Here is an 18,664-nt window from a genome sequence, read left to right on the forward strand (position 1 = left end):
TTCATCTGGGAACCCTTTTTTTAATCACCAACATTTTGTTTAGCACTTTAGCATGCTAACATGTGCTAGTTAATGCACATGTTAGCAGAAGCTGATGGGAAAAACATCAGTTTTACAGGTGTTTGCTCATAAACCAAAGTATTAGACAAGTTGACATGTCACCCTGATGATGGTGCTAGATGAAAAAAAGTTAAGAGATCAACAGTTATTACAATTTATCCTGAGGGCAATATGAACACCTGTACTTAATTTAATGGCAATCCATTAAATTTGTGGCAGTCACTCAAAACCACAAAACAGTCAGACCAATGCTGCCGCAGCCATACAGGCCATAGCATGCCTAGCCATGCAAGCACAGCTAAAAATAACCCCAAGAAAATGGTTCTGGTTTTCAAAAAATATCTTTTTTATTTCACATGAAATTTTCACATTTAGCATATTTATCAAACGGGTCTTTTTATATAATCTTCTATATATATATATATATGTATATATGTACATATCATACACTTTTCATACTTACACATGTACAAAATTAGGTAACAAGAATTCAGATAAAAAAAAGACTGACTTCAATGGTAGTCATACACTGTTGTGCTTTGTTCATCAAGCCAGCCTGTCAGGTAAAGATGTGCTTGGCAACTCGGTGTGATGCCGTGTCTTTTCTGTTGTCTGTGTACTGGTGACTAAAACATTTTCTAATCATCCAAAACTGTGATAACCATTCTGAAAGTCTAGATAACTGCACTATGCGTTAAGAAATATATGCTTGTGTTGAAAACATGAAGGAAAGCACCATGATACACAGGGTCAGGTCCTGTAGTAATGAAACATTTGATACCAGCACTTCATGTCAGACAGTTTAACTGATACAGTGGCAAGATCCAACAAACAGAGAAGTCCAGCCTCTCTGTGATACACACAACATCTCAGTGTTTGCTTTTGGCAGAAAAAAACATTTTGTATCATCACTCTTCCAAATCAATCCCTCCCTTTTCTGACTCTCACTTCAACTCACACATTTTCTCTTTCACACAAATACTAACTCTACCAGGAGAGCGAGGAAAAAAACCCGCCCGATGCCAACAGTAAACATTTCTTTTCGTGAGCACATGGTATGTACAGTAAAACTTCTCAGCTGCAAATGTCATAAATTATCTTCACAGAATGTACACGTAACACAGTTCAATGTAGTGTGTTTTCATGTCTAATGTCATGTGACGTCTGTGTGTGTGTGTGTGTGTGTGTGTGTGTGTGTATAACACTGTTGTGGAGTGTATGTTGGTGTGTCTGTACTGTGCAGTATTAGTGCTACAGTATATAAGCACATGGTCGCAAAGGAATGGTAGTCATGAGAACGGCCCCCGTGTCTGTCAATGCTACATTTAGAGAAAGTAATCACTTGGGACATCAATGCCACTCAATACCATTACGATAACAATACAACAAATAGTACACAATACTCAAGGGTGGAATAGTGTACAAGTTGGAGAGATGACTGATCTTTGGCTCAAAAGGTAAGAGATTACTTTTCCATTGAATGTGGATTCATCCCATCTACATTTATATAATTCAAACAGAGTTGTTGTCTTTGCTCTTGATTGTTCTTCGGCCACTTCCTCTTCAACTCCGCTAGCGTTATCATCCTCAGAGGTTTTTTTAGAGAGAGCCCTAAAAATACAAATCAAGGAGAGCTTGGTCTTTCCAAGAAAAAATACTGTCACCTTTTGAAAAATAAGACGCAGCACACATGCTTTGTCTTAAATGCTCAGGAGTTACTCAGCACGTATAGTGCAAGCAAGTCCATCTGTACTTTACAAGCTTCAAAGTCTCTCCCTGTGGCCAGCACTGGGCATGGAAAACTGTCTTTTTGAGTCAGTGGTTTCATCCCCACGGACTGTCTTCACTGTAGTCCCTGAAAGAAAAAATGTCTGCCAACAGCAGTCCTTTCATGTACTCTCAGTGCAACAATAGCAGTAATGAAAATGGGACTAGCAATGAAAGGATTGAGAGGGATGTAGCTGTCACTGCAGAGCTCGACCGTACGCTCTTCTGGACTTCTGGCAGGATTACCACTGGGTCATCTGCTTGAAGATGGGAGATAAAGAAGACACATTAGCAACACATATTTACGACCTAATGTAATCCTGAATGCACCTGGATTGTTTTAAGGTCAGGGATAATTACAAAGGACACAGGGTTGGTCAACATACCTGCAGGCAGTCTGTTGGACGGGTTGTGAACCCCACCCCCAGCTCCAACTCCAGTCCCACCTGTGCCTCCTTTAGCCACTCTGGCCTCTTGAGAGCCTGAAAGAAAAACGCTATCAATTACTCAGCTGTGGTCTTGCACACAACTATCAAAAGCCACTGGACTAGTGTCCATATGGCCAGGAGGGCGTTTAAACTCACCATCAGCAGCTACAACGTCCACCCTGAGCCTGAGGCACTCCTGTCCGTGGTGGTGCAAAGGTTTGGCTGTCGGGGAGAAACAACACAGGCGTTAACATCCTAACTAATGCACTTATCCTCCACTGGCCCCTTAATTCACCTTCATGCATGTGCCCACACACACAAACTCTTGGCAACAGACAGACACAGGGACAAAGCTTAGGAAGCCATCTGTGACCAGGCGCAGTGTGTCTTGTCCTGCAGTTTATCTAATTACAGCCATGGTCAGGGTGACAACACTGCTTGCTCTCTGTGGTGACATTCTAGCAGGGTAAGTATTGTATAAACTTGGCAAACTGAGCCGACACCCCAGTTAATGTCCATGTTAACAGAGCTGGCCACCAAGCTCCAGCATATCCCTGTTAGTAGAAATACAAAGCAAAATTTCCCTGCAGTTGATCAGTCTAACACCAGAATGAAATATCTCAACAATTCTTGGGCTGATTGCTATGAAATTTTCCCATATGTTTTCCACATGGTTAATCCAAACTATTTAATGGGTTGCCATGAAATTTGTTGGAAACAATCCTCCTCCAAAATATGACCACATAGGTTGTTTTTACAAGCAGCAACCTCTAGTGGCCGAGTAATTATTAGGGGAGCAAAGGAGGAAGTCAGGCAATGTAGTATAAGAGCAACAACCAACATCCACTTGGATAGGTCAAATCATAGATGTGTAATAATAAGTAGATGCTGGACCCCAGGGTGGCGCAGATTTACCCCATTGTAGTTGCAGGCCTGGAGCATATGCCAAAAAATGTTTCTAGCTTCTAGGTTTTACTTTTGAGGTATGCGGCCTACTGAATGTGTGCAGTAGTGTTTCGCTAGCTGGCCCTGCCCACTAGTTCCCGCTCAGCTCATAGACTTTATATTGTGATGATGCCACAGATTTTTAAATCGCTTTTCTCAGCTTGAGGACACTTTTACAAAAATAAATAACAATTTTTTGGTGCAATACCACGGGTGGCCACTGGGAAAAAATGGAAGCAAAGCTAATCGGCGTTCCTCGGGGTTAGGGTCAAACAAGCACCTGACTTCAGACAGTATGTCTAGTATGTCATGTGAGATATGTTACATTACAATACCCTTGGTGATAAATGTAATTATTTTAAGCTAAACCACAGTCTTTTTACTGAACCTGACCAAGGACTTTTGCTGCCTAAACCAAACCTCATTCAAGATGTTAACCCTGCGTTTAAAACTGCAACCGTCAACCGTCATATATGAGCTATTCTGTTGTCCACTGGTAGGTGCGCTTATTTAGGAAACAGAAGTATACCCTTTGTGGTCATATGGGTTGGAGGTCTTTCTGAATTTGGTACACAAACAGGTCTACCCCTGAGGATGAATTATAATAATTTTGGTGCTTAAAGAACTTTTCATCTCGTCATCAGATCAAATTAGAATTTGTGCAATGCTTTGATTTTTGACCGAATACCTGCAAAACTAATGACATTCCCTCAGCCTCAGTCATACTTTAGCAAATGTTACTAATCAGACTTATCAATATATTATAAAATAAGTCTAACCAGCAAACACAAATCTGGAAAACAGCTACAGTGACACTTACAGATATAATAGTAGCTTTCTCCTTGGCGGAACTCTTTTCCCAGAGTAAACGGAGTAAAGCGCTGAAACTTTTCCGAGAACTTCTCCGGGGCGTGAGGAGCAAATGGATGGCCACACTCCCAACGCATCTGGTCGTATGACTGGGGCTTGCAGGATTCGTAGTCTTCGCGCTCCACCATGTAGAGCACGTATCGCTCGGCATCCAGCAGCGGTACCTCACCTTGAGGGTAATGGGGGCAGACGATGTCCAGGTAGTCATTGAGCTTCACCTCCACGGTGTAGTCGTCCCATAGAAACCTGCGAGGAGGAGGCAGAGGGGGACAGTTATGCAAGTGGCAGGAGACTGATAACCGTGCTTATAGCATCGGAGCGGTAATAAATATAAGCCTCAAAACCTGTGATTATATATTGATCGGCTGCACGCCAGTGTACAACAGGGAAATCAGAGGAAAGACTGAGAGGCCTGGGAGTGAGAGATAGAGCAGGAGAACGAGAGTGTGTTTGTGAGTGACGATATATTTGTGTGTTGGAGTGGAATGAAGAGGGAGAAACGCAATAAGGGGAAGAATGATCTGCAGAGAACATGTGCATAAATATGGATGAACGTGAGGCCAGTGTAGCTGCTTGCTGCTGTGTTGAGAGTTAGCACTGAATGCACATTGATCCCACGTCCTCCAGGAGTTGAATGATGTTTACAGAGAAACATTAGCAGTCAGTTAGCCCGTCAAGACAGGAGATGAGTATCGACATCTGCAGGGCTATGCACACAAACACCCACACAGATAAAGAGGCAGAATGCATGATGGCAAATTCACTTTAACAGAAGCAGACACATGCACCTGAGTTTACTTAAGAGTGGGGAAAAGGATAAAAATAAAAGGTCCCATATTTTAAACCCTTCATTAGGGTCAGGGAGACAGGCGGACACATAGAAAATGAGTCTGGTGACGGCCTGTAACCGTCTCCCACCACACTCCCTCTCATTACAAATACAGAGAGACAGTCAGACTGTCTGCCTCCCCTCCATTCCTCCCTGCATCCCTCCCTTCGCTCCTCCACCCTCTTTACGATGGTCTTCAAGTAAACTTCCTCCCTCTCCCCTTGGACGTTAGTCAAAGAGCCCTCGCAGAAAACCTTTTAGCTTCCTTCAAATGTCCACAAACATAATTTAATTATTACAGAAAGACTTTTAAATACAATTTAGCATACCGTGAGGCAGTTTAAATTGGCCTTATCTCAACTGTCCATGACTCCTTGCCCCTCCTGGATTTGCTTTCAGAGATATTATGAGTTTATCTCCAAGGAATTGCCACTAAAGGTATTTCAGCTTTGTCCCCTTCCCCCTGACTGAGTGACTGCTCCAGGGGCGGCTCACAGCTAATGCTCTCTTCTCAGCCAAAGCCATCTATCAGCGGCCCGGAGCGGTAGCTGGCCGCTAGTAAGACACACACACACACAAACTCGCACACACTTCCCCAGTAATTCTCATCTATCAACAACCTAAAGCAGTAGCTACCTACTATTTGCACCCACCGAACCCACACACACACCTCCTCCCCGGGCCCTGAGCTCCACAGCGATGCCTATCAGTTTACCGTCTCCTACTGTTCTGACTCACCAGGGGTTCTCTGAGAATGGATGAAATTTGACAGACTTTAATATTTTCACAACACACAAGGAGAATGTGTGTCTAATATGAGGTTTTGTTGCTTTTGCAATGAATACATGGTTGGTTTATCAGGCCTCCAAAAACCAAAAAAACGAGGCAGGCAGCCAGTGTGAGTTAAGTTACTGACTGCTATTTTATCAGATCTGCAGATCTCAAAGAGAAATGAGTTCCCAAAAGCCTATAGGGTGCTAATCGGACACCTTTGGCACAGGAAAAAACTCACCCGTGGAGTAGATTTTTTCTGAGAATTCTGTCGTTTTCTCATAAAAGCCCCTGAATGTAACAAGCAGCATTTGGGAAGTTTGTGTTTGTGTGACAAGGTCCATATGTGTGACTGACGATCAAAGTGTGCAGGCACAGGCCCCCATTGCTCGTTAGCTGCTGTTGTTGTTTTTGGCCAGGGGGGTCTCCCTGGTACCCCGTGGTAAAAAGGACAGACGCTGTGGCTCCAAACATCGGGCCCTGACTCCTGCTCCCCCTCTGGCTCCCCTCCACCCCTTTCCCCCTCTCCGCCTGACTGCATTCCCTCAATACTGATGACCAGATTAGCCGGCAACACCATTATAACAGCAACACAGGCCCGTTAGAAAACAAGCACCTTTTTAGTATACTGATGAAACTTCCATCTAACTGTGCTGATAATCGTGTGCCCCAGCCAACTTTCGGTGGGGGGAGAGCAATAATTATCATTTTGCCATGGTCCAGACAGCTTAGTGCTTATCTGCAGTTTGCCTGCCACGCTCTGTTTACCAGATTGGCGCTAAAGTGTTTTTTCCCCCTGCCACTTTCAATTCCAGTCGAATCGATAACACTATTGAACAAACACTGTTGTCTGCTTTTGCCTGACAGAGTTATCATCCCCCTGCAAACACTGAAAACACACACAAACAAACTCCCCGTACCCAATCCCTCCCTCACTCTGAGTCCGGATTACAAACTGGTTGTGGTATGCTCTCAATGTGTTCATCAAAAGGGGGTCGAAGGGGGGTGCAATTAAAACACAAAAAAGGGTATTAAAGTTGCCCTGGAGGGGGGTAATTATGCCCTCCTGCTCCCCACTTCCCAGCCCCTTCAGGCTGAGAGTTTGTGGGGGAGGCAGAGGGCATGAATAGGCGTGGGCAGGGGGGGTCAAAGGGCTGGAGTTGGAAATGGCTTTTGAAGTTTCTCTCAGTGAGAGTATCTATGCGTGTGCTACAGTTGCTTTATCAATGCCACTGTTTCATACAGTGTCTCTATTCACAACGTGCCCGCGCTGATGAAATACCTCACTTAGCAGAGAGAACAGTGGCTGAATACACACCCAGGGAGGCTGGCTAGCCCCTTTTATTAACGGCAAATAGTTTTAATTATCCTGCTGCCTTTTGTTCCCCTCTAACGCCTTGGCATTGAAACGTTCCACATCATCTGGTTAATTAACTGATTGGAGTAACGCACTTCAAAAAGAGCTTGGGCCTCTGTGTGAAAAGGTTTAGCTAACAAAGTCAAATCATGCCACCTTCACTTTAGTAGACGAAATCCTCCTCTCTGTCTCCCCCGGTGTGTGTCCCTTGTCATTTTCCTCCTCCAGACTGTTTCCCTTTCTTTCTCAATAGGCTGTCTTGATTTATTCCCATTGTTTATTCCAGGATGCTCTCTTTTAATGACAGTGACGCTCGGAGCTTCAGCAGAAGTAACGGCGTGGAGGAGTTGTATTGTCTACTTAAGGATGATTTGTGGAGCTATGGCAAATATGCAGAGAGGACTGTGTGCATGTGTGTCTCAGACTTTTAAATCTGTGGTTGTTTGTGTCGGAGTTTTCGTGTGTGTTGCGTCTGTAGAGCTCTGAGGAATCTGGGAGTGTGTTTCGGTCATGATAAGGTGGATATTAAATGTCAATAATGAACACAGATGATAGCAGTGAGGGAATGTCAAGTGATCAAATGTGTGTGTGTGCACATAATCTGGTGAAAAATAAACTACAGGCTGTTCCCGACCACTCTTGCTCCTATCCTGAGAAGGAATTCCTGATTTATTGGAGCCTCTTCAGGAGCAGAAGTCTAATCTCTCCTCTTTAATCTCGCTGGCCAGCATTTTGCTTTCTTCTCCACCTCTACCCCCTCCTTTCATCCATCCATCACCCTCTCATCTCTTCACTCTATCGCCCTGTGGAATGCTGGACCTCTGAGGCAAAGGGGCCGCAATGTGGATCAAAGGTCGGACAATCGCCAAGTCAGCACCGGAGAATTTCTTTACATGAACAGTCAGCGAGAAGGGGCCCTGTGCATTTTAAATCCTATAGACAGGAATTGCTCGCTTTAAAAATTGATTCAGATCTATTTTCAGGTCCATAAAGGCCACCGGAGGACAAAGTATCTGACCACTTAATCTAAAAACAGAAACTTTAGTCTACTCAACCTGTGCTGTCTCTTATACCCTTTTCCAACCAAAGTAGCTCTGGTTCTTGAAGCGGGTCTGTTCAGGATCTTCTGAAACCTTTAACAAATAAGCCCATGTTTCCACCAGTTTTGATTAGAACCATTATAATCAAGGATGTGTCATCAATTGAGGGCACTGCACAACGCACAATGGAAGTACACAGTAGTAGCAAGATGGTGATTGATGGCATTTATTAGCCTACCTGCAAACTTTATTCTGTTACTACAGATATCTCTTTTTATCCAAAAAAAGCATGCACCAGTGATTAACGAGACCACTGCACACTGTTCTTTTTCTCCAATGATTTCTCATTTAATGTCTCTGTTAATGCCTTCTCCATCCTTTCTTTCCAACCTGTAGAATATGACACCCTCACTGATGTCGCCACAGTTACCACTTCAGGTAAAGAAGAAACAGCTATTTCTTGGTTCCACCTAATTTATTTTGATTTAAATGTTCCAGATGGTTCACAATTAGGTGCAGGAACCTAAGTGGAACCAATTTCATTTTGGTGAAAAAGGGGTATCAGAGGCCCGCACAGTCACCCTAATCACAAACATGATTATTTCCCTCCCGGGTTTTAAACACACCATTTATGTGACCCAAAAGGTGACTGGCATGCGTCACAGATGAGTGAACCGGAATGTGGGGACCACCTAATCGGCTCGTCCAAGCCTGGATTATTGGGTGGGGCAGAGGCTGAGCTCTGGTCCATTCATCAGCACCAGACCCTGCTTAATACAGGGGCTTAGAGTGGACAGCGAGGCCCAGAGCAGGGGCTGAGGGGCTGGGGACAGAGTAAGGGGTGAGATAGGCAGGGTGGAGCTTTTTTTTCCACCTCTATTGTTCTCACACAGTAAAGGGGTATTACTCCTTTACACTGGAGTTTTGGAGTTCAAAAAGAGACACACTGGCTATGCATGTGTGTGGTGTAAGTGTGTCCATGGATGTGGAGGGGAAAGCGAGAAGTGTTTAATGAAAGACACTGGACGCAGGGGAGCTATTTCTTTTCAAGATGTATCTGGTAAACGCTCCACGAGGGAGGTGGCACATCGGACGGAGGTGAAGCCCCTAAGAGATGCATCAGGAGTTTAGTTAAGCGGGACTGTTTAACGTTATTGCTCAAATTCTTTTTGTTTAATCTGTCTTATCTATTCATCCATCAATGTCGGCCGTCCCCTCCCACTCTCTGTCCGTCTTTCATCACTCAATAAGCAAACCAGATCCTCATGTCAACTCTGTCCCTCCCCCCACAACAGTCTTGCTGAACCAATCACAAAACTGTTCCTGGTGGTATTCCAAATATGCAACTTTCTGACCCGCCGTTTGCAGAGTACAATGCAGCGTGGGTATGCCGGGGTCGTCATAGAAACAAATATGGTCCAACTCATTTTGGCCCCTCCCCTTTAACATAATATTCCAGCCTTCATTCTTTGCACCGTTTGACTTTTTGTCATCTGTCTCAATCAGCTTTCTCCCGTCCGTCATTCAACTTTTGTCTGTGCAAGTCATTGGTCATTCTGCCGGCGTTCCTGGCTGAACTCGCCGAGCTCCTTTTGCCACCCAGCAAAGCGACAAAGCTTTAAGTCCAGCAGAGGAATAATTGGCTGATTCCACCGCACTAAGGAGGCTTAGATGAATACATATGCTCTTTCCAACTGTCTCACGCTGTCCCCTGAGCCATTTGTATCTTATAAGGGCCAGAACACAAAGGTCAGGACTGACATCACATTTCTCAGGAGGCAAATATCTGTACAAGAAAATCGATTTTGCTGGATTGATTTTCACACGGCAAAAACTTCCATGCTCATGTCTTTTTTTCTCTGCAAACACAATCTAAGCTTGTGGCTTAATGAATTCCATGGGGAAACAATATGTGAGAGCAGGCCATAGTTACTGAATGGATTTTTAAAAATGTAGTTGTAGTAGTTCTTGCTTACAGATTCCTAGTAGTAATGATGGTAATAATGCAACTGACCTCTAGGGGGTGGCAGTATTTGCTGTGTGGGCATGTTTACACACTGAACCCAGACATCTAACAAACAGGAGAAAAAAGGCTAGAGAAAAACAAAAGTTACACAATGAACCTTATTTACACAACAAAACAAACACAATGGTTCATTTTCAGAGATAATATCTGACTCTTGCTGGCTAATTCTTTCTCATCCAAACACATATTCACTGTTGAAGACTTGACAAACAAGTCTGGAGGACACACAGTCTCTATCTCTGCCTCACACACACACACACACCATGAGAAAGAAAGAAATCATAAATCTGTGTACTAATGAAGTGTTTCTTCCTCCGTGATTTTTGTGTGGGGTTGGAGTGTGATAAAGTAGCACAGAGAGGAGGAGCAGAGTGGGAAGGAGCAGGGGAAGTCTGCTGAGGAGATAAGGAAGAGGCATGAGGATGTGCAGGGGGCAGCAGGACGCTGACAGGTTTGGCTTGGGTGACACTGATCAGAGGAGAATCCCAAATAGAGACACACAGAGATTTGACAGCAGCGCAGGCGGGGAGGCGGATCCCAAATCATCCTGAAGGCATGACAGTTGAACACATCCCTCATAAAAACAATGAATCACTACAAATCACTGCTAATCTACTTATTCTTGGAGTTAAAACATTCACTCCTCAAACAAGCCTGGGAAATTCAATCAACTCCCGAGTCCAGACTTTTAAAGTCAGTTGCGTGTGTTAGTGTGAGAACTGTATTGTTTATTGTGCAGACAGGATACGCTGTTTTCCCGGGAAAAGACATAGCCAGGAAGTGCAGCACTTCATAGGGAAACACACAGCAGACAGTGTGCAGACTTTGGTAACACCGACACAACACGCCTGCGGGAAGTTAAAACCTTTGGCCTGATTCTCTATCTAGTACAGTCAATAAAACAAGCCCTCCTGCCACTGACACTGGCAACAACAAGTGGGAATATCGAACAGGAAGAAAATCAACTTTTGGAAAAAAAAGAAAAATTCTTGTCAATATGGTCACCGAGCTAAAGTCTTCTTACAGATGATTACGGACTGTAAAGATAGGCAGCATCAACACACTTGAGCCTATAAGAGGTGATTACCATCAGTTTGACAATCTCTTCGAGCATTTTCCCCAGATTGAATTCACCAGACAGATTACTAACCCAGATTAAGGGTGGTGGGAGGGGACAGACAATGCGAGAAAAAGATGGAGAGAGACTTAGGAATTTACTGAGGAGAAGGGGAGGTGGTGGAGGGTTTAGAGCGAAGGCCGGATTAGGAAGTGAAGTGGGAAACCTGGATGTTTTTCGAGGAAAGTAGCTTCGGTTCAGATTACTTGGAAGTCACAGAAATCCCACATCTATTACGTCCACCTAATCACAGCTGCTGACAACTCAGTCTTGTCTTTCATCTGTTAAATGTGTACACGCTCACATGCACAGTAGGCAAACAGACACGTTTAACCAACTGCTACGCCTATACCTTTGTTTTTTCTCCATTAAAATCCAGTCCTTTCATAGTTTGAGCTCTCAGACTGGCACAACTTCAGCAAGACACTCAAGAGGGGAGAAGCACACATACATGGTCAGACAAGTGAAGAAATAGGAGAAAAAAAAGAAAAAAGGTTTGCTGGGAAGACTAGAGCAGCTTTTCATAGGGACGTAGAAGAAGGAAGCTTTAAGAAAGAGAGGGGGGAAAAAAGCGTGAAGGAAAGGGCAAAGTGCCTTGTGACGGATCGCCATGGGTGCCAAGAACGATAAAAAAATTCCACACCTCTTAGCATGCTTCCCTCCTTCCCCCCTTCTCTGAGAGCCAGAGTTGGAGGTGAGGAAATAATAGACTGAAAAGGGACAGCTTGTAAAGTTGAGATAAAAGCTGGTGAAGGAGCGAAGGGGACCGAAAAGACAGGAGGGGGAAGAATGAGAGTTTCCCAGAGGCAGAGCCACGGTCGTGTGAAGAGGGGCTGGCCTGAGTGGCAGCCAGTATTCAGGGACCACCGCCGTGACAGAATGACTGACAGATTGATAGAGGCTGTGCCACTTCATCACATAGCGAACTCTGACCCCCCAATCGGTCACACCAGTTACTTTTCTCTTTCTGTGGCTCACCGTGAAGACCATTCCCCCAATTTGTATGGGAAGCATCACAAAAACACCCATATTGACTGTGATAAATACCAAAAAAATCCTTCATGTGGGTGAAACATACCTTAAATAACTCCCTCGTTTGAGCCAACACAGCACAAAGGCATATTCAATTAAATGGATTAAACCACTGCGCCAGCAATGTAAGCAAAAACAATCTGGAATTTGCGGTTTTAACAAAATCAAAAAGCTCATTAGAAATGCATGGTAAGACCAAGACTTCAGAGGCAGAGCAGCAGAAAAGGTGATGATGTTAAAATAAACAGTGGATCAACCATGTGCGCATGAGAGGCATGAAACAGTTAACAGACTTGCAGAAGTGGAGACCACAGAACCAAGTTGAAAAGGGAACCTGGCCAAGAAGAGGGGGAGGGAGGTGCCGGAGAGAGGGAGAGACAGGTACAAAGCAGAGGAGAAGGAGGTGGAGGAGGAGGAGGAGGAGGTGGTGGTGGTCTACTCATGCTCTGTCAGCAGGGGAAAGGGGGAAAGGGAGGAAGAAGCATTGAATGAGCAGATTATTGCCTCACATTGGAGGCTGTAGAGTCCAGAGGGCTCCTGGGACGATGTTAACATCAATCATGGCACATGTGTGTGTGTGTGTGTGTGTGTGTGTGTGTGACTGGGGTTAATGTGTATGAGAGTGTGTGAGTCACTGTGATCTGGTGATGTTGTGAGCACTAACACACGCATACACGCGCTTCTGCCCAGACACTCCCTTCACAAAGGACACGCACGCACACTGGCATGCAGGGGCTCGAACTGACTGGGCATACTGGTGAGCCTCTTTCTGGGAATCAGCCGGTGCTGGTGATTAAGCTGTTGCGAATCAGACACAAAAGGTTACAAATATACCAACAAGGAAAAGGTCACAAAGTGCTCAGACTGTCGGGAATAGATTCACTCATGCTGAAACAAAGTAGTCGTGAAAGTACGGGTTGATACGACCTTGGAAGTCAGCAGGGCTAAAAGTGCGCTCACACATATACACACACATCAGTGTAGAGTGGGGCTGGGTGATATATCAACATTATATGGATATCATGACATCAGACTAGATAAATCTTAGATTTTTGATGTGCTCATATCACAAGTGTCATCTTTTTATGGTTTTAGGCTGCATTACAGAAAAGTGATGTAATTTTCAGGGGCAGATTTTCAGACAATGGGCCCCTGGGCACAGACAGGCAAAGGCCCCCTGTGGGCACGTAGTTTTGTGTCTTTTGGTGGTTGTTTTACCCCTTTTTGTAGCCATTGTGTGTCTCTTTGCAGTTCCTCTTTGGGGTTATTTTGAATCTTGGTCAGTACATGTTAAATTAAGTGACATTTTGCAAGTGAGAGCCAAGGGGCCCTTACACTTTCTGCCCCTGGGACTGTGCTTGACAACCCTGTTCGGTAAAAACCTTATCAGACTATTGTAGCTCTTCTATTATTTACTTTTACCCACTTAGTTATAATGTCCACATTACTGCAGATTGTAATCAATCCTACAATATTGTTGCAATATCGACATCAAGGTATTTGGTCAAGAATACCCTGATATTTAATTATTTTTTTCATATCACTTAGCCAAAGTGTGGAGCAGGATAACTGTGCATGTGTATGCCTGAGTGTATGCATTGCCAAATCCCTCAACAAACACACAAAGAAAAGGGAAATGAGCCCACACTACACGGACTTAAGCAATCAATCTCCAGATCAGTTTGATTAACAACAGCTTTCTGACCGACAGGATGGAACAATAAACCGAGGCCAAATAACCAAAAGGGAAAAACTCATGACGAGAGAAAAGATGGACGTCAACACGCCGTATCAAGTCTTGGGTCAAAGGGGAGAGCAGATTGCTGGGAATGATGAAAAGTACCAAATGAAAACATCTCAGAGACTCTGTGCTTTTTCCGCGAATACAGGATTAAGAGTAGCCAAAGGGAGAGATTTAGCACAGTCATCCGGAAAAAACTAGCAAGTGCAAGAGGACGGATTACCAGTATATATACAGGAGTGATCACAGTCACTCCACAGTGGGGAAACAACAAAAACCATCTGGGACTTCGCTCTGATTTTTCAGAGCTTTGTCCCTATAATTGTGACCTCTGACAACAGAACATGCTGTAATTGTAACCGCAGGAGGGGATACAGTGGTTGAGTGTAAGCTTGTGAGGGGGGGGATATTAGAATATCTGGGTGTTTGCAACCAAGACAAGGCCTGTGTTTGCACATGAGAGAGAGTGAGCACAACACTGATTGATTTAGATGGCGTCAGTTGGTGTGATTGAGTGTCCTAGTTTGTGATTGAGTGATTGTCTGCCAGGAGTCCCTGTTTATGCTTGCCCGTCTGAGTGTGTGTGTGTGTGTGTGTGTGTGTGTGTGTTTGTGTGTGGGTGCACATAGAAGTTCGATTGTGGTGTGTAAACCTCCCTGTTCCCTGGGCCATTTCACCCCAGCCGCCATCAAACATAATTCTAATTGACCCCCACTTATTCCGAACGGCCCCTAACCCCGACAATTTGAGCTCCAATTTCTCCTCCCTGAGCAATCCATCTCTCTCCCACAGCGTGACCTACTGGGCAGGCCTCAAGTTACCTCCTCTGTCTCTGTCATACACCATTATTACTCGTCTTACCACCTGAAATATGAACACCCCTATGTCTCCCCGACAGCCACGTAAACCCCATGTGATATCTCTTGATTTAGGAGACACAGCAACCTCCCACTGCACGCAGAGGTTAGGGCTCTCTGTCAGATGGGGAGGATATTGCGAGAGATATTTCAACACGTTGTGCTGTGAGTCAGACCTGTAAAACCAACACAAAAAATATAACCCTTGCTAGGGAAAAAAACTCCCCTATAGGATTTCAGCTCACTGAATAAACAGCAACACAAAAAGCACACAGATGCCCTGACTTTTAACAGTGGGATTAAACTGAGTGCTACACTGCTAAATTATTGCTGCATGCCTACAATGAATACACTCAGAAGATGCAGAAATGAAAGAAACATGATTTATTTCCTGTAGTATTCATAGATCTTCTTTAATTATGTCTTGAAATGAGGTGGGTGGCTGGGGGCCCTTTGCCAGAACATTTTGATCATCATTTGCTTCATTATTGTGAATCTTTTTCTGCCTTTTCTGCATTAATTGTTAATATAAATGCTTTTGTGTTTTTTATTGGAGGGGAGAAAACACATGTTCTTAATATGGCTAAATATTGAGGGGGGGGGGGGGGGCTGTGTCCTGAAATGAAAAACTGAGCGCCACAAAATAATATAATTGCATTTCTCTGCCCAGATTCTGCCCTCAAAAGTCTGAGCTGTTAGCTCACTGTCGGTTCACACAGATAAATAGGTGACACAACCTGGTGTAACTAATCCCACAGCATAGGTACACAGATTGTGAAACGGATTAAATCTGAACAGGTTAGACAAAGTATTGCAGGTAAACAGCCCCATAATAACAGGTTGGAGCCCAGAGAGGGAGGGAGGGGGGAGGGAGAGAGACTCCCAACTGTCCTGCATTATCATGACAACAGCAGTCAGTTGCTCCCATCCTAAATTCATCACAACGAGCTCGCTGAATATGCATGAGTCGCAACTATTCTAATGCACCCGAGTATGGCTCATAATGATCCAATCTGCGCTGATAATGAAGTTAAAAGTTGTTTTGTATTTACGCTGCCACACAGTGTTGTTTTTGCATTGATAATTAGAAAAGCGTTGGGTTCAAGAGCAGTGGATAAACACGGGAAAACACAAATAAAGAGAGATATTTACTTTGGGTTGGTGCTGTTCCAGTAGACGCTGTGTCGCTCCGCTGAAGCAAACCAGGCGCACACGCTCACAACGCAGCCCACAATCCAAACCAAATCCATGGTGGAGAGGAATGGAGGCATGCAGAGAGGAAACACAACTCAGGTAGGTTGTGCAAAGTAAATTAAAAAAAAAAAAAAGTTCACCTAGAAGAGCTCGTCCGCGCACCTGTTAGACCACTCGCTCAACAAAACACTTCACGCATGAAGTGGCTCGTGAAGGGGAAAAAAAAGCAAACAGATTCACAGAAGGAATAAAAACCGTAGGGAGGTCAGGTTTACTCGACAAATCCGTAGTGAATGAAAGCTCGAGCTGCGTGGTGGCTGGTTTTGTGAAACGCCCACAGCTGCAAGCCCCGCCTTCTGTGCCGGATGGGAGCCAATCAGAGGGCTGTCCGAGAGACGCGAGTTTTATGCACTGTAGTTGTACACATTATCCCAACTCCAGCAGGAACAGTATGTTTAACAGGGCTAAACAAAACATTTAAACATATGTCTACATCAGAATCATGCAAGAGCACATCCACAGGTAGTTGTTGAGTGTAACGTATCACACTTAGTGGTGATTTTCATGGATTAAAAATGTCTAGGTTGCAGATTTTATTACGCACCTACAATTCTAAATAGTAGGGGAGAATGGGGTTGGTCGTCACACTTTTTACTTCCAACTGAACCACTCAAAGACTTAATAAATTCGCTTTCAATGTGAGACGGGAGCCTAAAATGTCAGGTAGGAATGGAGTGAACTTACTCTCTGAAAAACATGCACTGTCAAATTGTGCACTGGTGTCAACCCCTGTCACGGGGTCGGTTGTCCACACACTATAAGGGGTTGGTTGTCCCTATGTCACTGAAATGTTTCATTTAAATGCATCAAGCAAACACATGTCCTACACTGAGAGAACATAAACAGGAGAAATTGTTCCTATAGGTACATTTGTCATACTTATATAACAGTACAAACAACACAGCACCACTAAACTAACAACTACATGTTGTAGCCTATTAAAAATAATCTAAACTATAGCGCTCCTGTCTTGAAAAGCCATTAAAAAGTTAATGGCAATAACTGTCATCACAAATCCACTTTGTAAAAGCCTGGAGGAGAAACAAGAAGGGCTGGACATTTAGATTTTGACAAGAAAAACACTTAAGTCCTCTCACCTCAGTGTCAAGTGTCTTGCTCCTGAATTGACCCTCTAGGTGACCTCTGACCCCAGTTCTGATAGATGTTCTGATAATTCTGATTTCATGATCAACATTGTTTTAACAGCACCCTGTGGGAACGAGATCTAATGAAAGTGACACCCGACCCATGTGACAACCAGTCCCATTCTGCACTATCCTATCCACCTTATTCCTCAGGGCACTACTGTAGAAATGATTATGTGTGCTATTTCCAGTGAGATAGCGGAAGTAGCAGTAAGCTAGTTAGTCCCATAGACTGTCTGTGGTTAGTCCCAGTGGCTACTCTTGGTGGCTAACCGCCAACGCTGGCTCTTTTTGAAAGTAATTTGCCTTCAGTTTAGCAAATACTGATTTATTTTCTAGCAAATATTTAACAAATGTTAACTTAGCATTTTCTAAAATGTCTTTGAGAAGCTCTGGTACCTGTTGCACTGTAACGACCAACAACCAGTCTAAGCTTTCATCATATATCAGAAATCATCTTTAGAAGGAGCAGATGTTTACCTTAAGCTAGCTCGGGCCATGTTGAAGTTAACAATATTTTAACGGAACAAGGCAAGCTAATTGCTAGCATGCTAGGTTGAAAAGAAAAAAAAACAATGCTTTGAGATGGCTGTCAGAGATGGCAGAGGTATGATCACATAACCCTGTTTGAGCTATAACAGGTGGGGTGGTCCACGTTTTATTTCCCAATTGCTCTTGGAAAGAAGAATAGAGTACTGTAAACAAAATGTTACTATTGGATCACTATTGGAAATTGCCAGTTTCGGTTCAACGGCAGACATAATTCACGCAAGGTATCATGGGGGCTAGGAATAAGGTGGATACTTTTAATCGTGTACCAGGGTAGGGTCATGTAGTTGCTGTACAAAGGTTAGCAGAACATGCTTTGAGAATAGCTGTAGATATTAACACCAGTATGTCGTTGCCTTTATTATGTGCAAGTAAGTTATAAACAGGAAATTGCTTATCATTTATTTATATGATATATTTTTAATGTTACTAACTTGCATGTTAAATAAGCATGTTAATTGGTCATGCAACATATAAATACTCTGCTACAGGAGAAACAAACACATGAACACCAAAAACACCATGAAAAACAGCCTAAAAACTGACCATTAAGCAACTCTCTGACACATAAATGAAACCTGAACATTTCCAGCTTCAAAATATTATTTTACCCTGTTTGTTGCAAGGGTGTTGCATAACACTGTGAAGTTGTTCCAGTTATTCAGTCCAATGTCGAATGTGTTCAAACTGTTGAGTTTTCCTCCTGAGCTCTTATCTGTCACTGAGGTGCACCACCCTTGCTTGAGTGCTGGTTGAGCAACATCTGCTGTGTTTGCAAAGTGATTTCTTGACCTGAAGTTGTTTTTGCCTACAGATTTTCTATTACTTTTTTCCCACCATGTGTAAATCTTACATTTTATTTTATGGTGTTCATTT

The 18,664-nt window shown here is 43.7% G+C and overlaps 1 protein-coding gene across 2 annotated transcripts; it reads right to left on the reverse strand.

Moving 5' to 3' along the window:
* Positions 1–414: 414 nt before the first annotated feature.
* efna1a (ephrin-A1a) lies at positions 415–16,316 on the reverse strand. 2 transcript variants are annotated; one of them, XM_049602481.1, is made up of 5 exons: positions 15,993–16,316; positions 4,021–4,316; positions 2,412–2,477; positions 2,214–2,309; positions 415–2,084 (listed from the first exon to the last, which is right to left on the reverse strand). In XM_049602481.1, the coding sequence occupies exons 1-5, from the start codon at positions 16,109–16,111 to the stop codon at positions 1,960–1,962; spliced, it is 702 nt and encodes a 233-aa protein (XP_049458438.1). In that variant the 5' UTR covers positions 16,112–16,316; the 3' UTR covers positions 415–1,959. The 2 variants fall into 2 exon arrangements, with proteins under 2 accessions (XP_049458438.1, XP_049458437.1); XM_049602480.1 differs by having other exon boundaries at positions 415–2,087.
* Positions 16,317–18,664: the final 2,348 nt, after the last annotated feature.

Source organism: Epinephelus fuscoguttatus, linkage group LG17, assembly GCF_011397635.1.
Source record: "Epinephelus fuscoguttatus linkage group LG17, E.fuscoguttatus.final_Chr_v1".
Lineage (NCBI taxonomy): Eukaryota > Metazoa > Chordata > Actinopteri > Perciformes > Serranidae > Epinephelus > Epinephelus fuscoguttatus.